Here is a 1,280-nt window from a genome sequence, read left to right as displayed (position 1 = left end):
GGATCGTATGTACTGGTGATTTATGATTTAATAAGAGAGAGAGAGATATCCCCGTTTTTTAAAGCTTAAAAATGTGTTTGTCCATTTAAGTTTTCTTGCTATTTGAAACCATTTTCATGTATGACTGTTGATGGCCATGCTTGTTTATACCTCTGTCCTAGTGACCCATTTCAACACTAATGCTTGCACCAACCATGCATAAACCTCCACGTCGTCATTTGAACCTTGCATCGTTGATATCACGTTTAGTTCTCATCTGCATACTCATGTTTTGAACATTTATTATCTCTTACGTTTACAGACGTGGAGACGCTCCAGCCTAACGTGTTGCTCTCTGGTTTGTGTATCCTTGTGGGTGTGAATGTCTTAATGCTTGCTTGCGTCTGCACGGACATGTGACTTTGTGTGTTTAGATGACCTTCGGGGATGCCATGAGGAGTAAAGCGAGACTTTCCGTCACCGGGAGTACTGGGGAGAACGGTCGAGTGATGACTCCTGAGTTTCCAAAAGCTGTCCACGCTGTCCCTTACGTGAGACCTGACATGGGACTAAACGTCAGCCTGACAGATCTGTCTTGATCAATGAGAAACTTCCGAGTGCCTTACAATGGTTTCAAATAGAGTGATTTATTTTGTCCTTCCCTCCTTCCTTCTGTTCCGGCGCTTCTTCTGTCTCCGTCTGGTGAAAAAGGAAAATTGGGAGATGGAGGCTTTATTTTGTCTCCCACAAAGACCTGTATTGTTGCTCTCTGTCTCTATTTCTCACCATTAAAATAACCTCCCCTCCCTGGGTGGAATTGCATCTCGGAATATAAAAGGGAGGCTCTTTTCGCCTAAACTGACGACAACGTGCTTTGCTATGTCTGTCTGGACCCAACTGAAACGGAAACGAGGGCTTGATTGACGACAACGGCTGCTTCTGGGAATCGGACTTTAAGTCATCTCAACCGTGTTTGTGCGTGTGTGTGTCAAGAGTGTGTATGTGTGCGCGTGCACCGAGACTTCTGGGGGGGGGGGGGGGGGTTGTTTGCGTCAGAGGGAAGTTGTTGTCAAAAACACACCCTTTCTGTAGTCCCCACTGCTAAACAGGATTTTCAAGCACATTTGATATCATCTGCATTAAGATGTAAATTGTCTTTTTTTTTTTTAAGAAAATCAAAGAAAAAAGGGTTTATTGAAAAAAAATATTTTTATGTATTTTCACAAAATAGCTTTTAAATAAACTTGCTTGCATACCGGTTGGATATAAATGTCAATGTGTGATAAAGAAAGATCGATTTA

The 1,280-nt window shown here is 42.4% G+C and overlaps 1 protein-coding gene across 2 annotated transcripts in view; it reads left to right on the top strand.

Moving 5' to 3' along the window:
• Positions 1–578, top strand: part of gria2b (glutamate receptor, ionotropic, AMPA 2b) — a 28,074-nt gene extending 27,496 nt beyond the window's left edge. For both annotated transcript variants that reach the window (XM_068740214.1, XM_068740213.1), the window contains exon 16: positions 414–578. In XM_068740214.1, the coding sequence (XP_068596315.1) occupies positions 414–578 (165 nt within the window). The remainder of the gene's footprint in view (positions 1–413) is intronic.
• Positions 579–1,280: the final 702 nt, after the last annotated feature.

Source organism: Brachionichthys hirsutus, chromosome 6 (assembly GCF_040956055.1).
Source record: "Brachionichthys hirsutus isolate HB-005 chromosome 6, CSIRO-AGI_Bhir_v1, whole genome shotgun sequence".
Lineage (NCBI taxonomy): Eukaryota > Metazoa > Chordata > Actinopteri > Lophiiformes > Brachionichthyidae > Brachionichthys > Brachionichthys hirsutus.
Note: the sequence above shows the minus strand (reverse complement) of the source record. Positions and strands in the feature narration are given on the sequence as shown.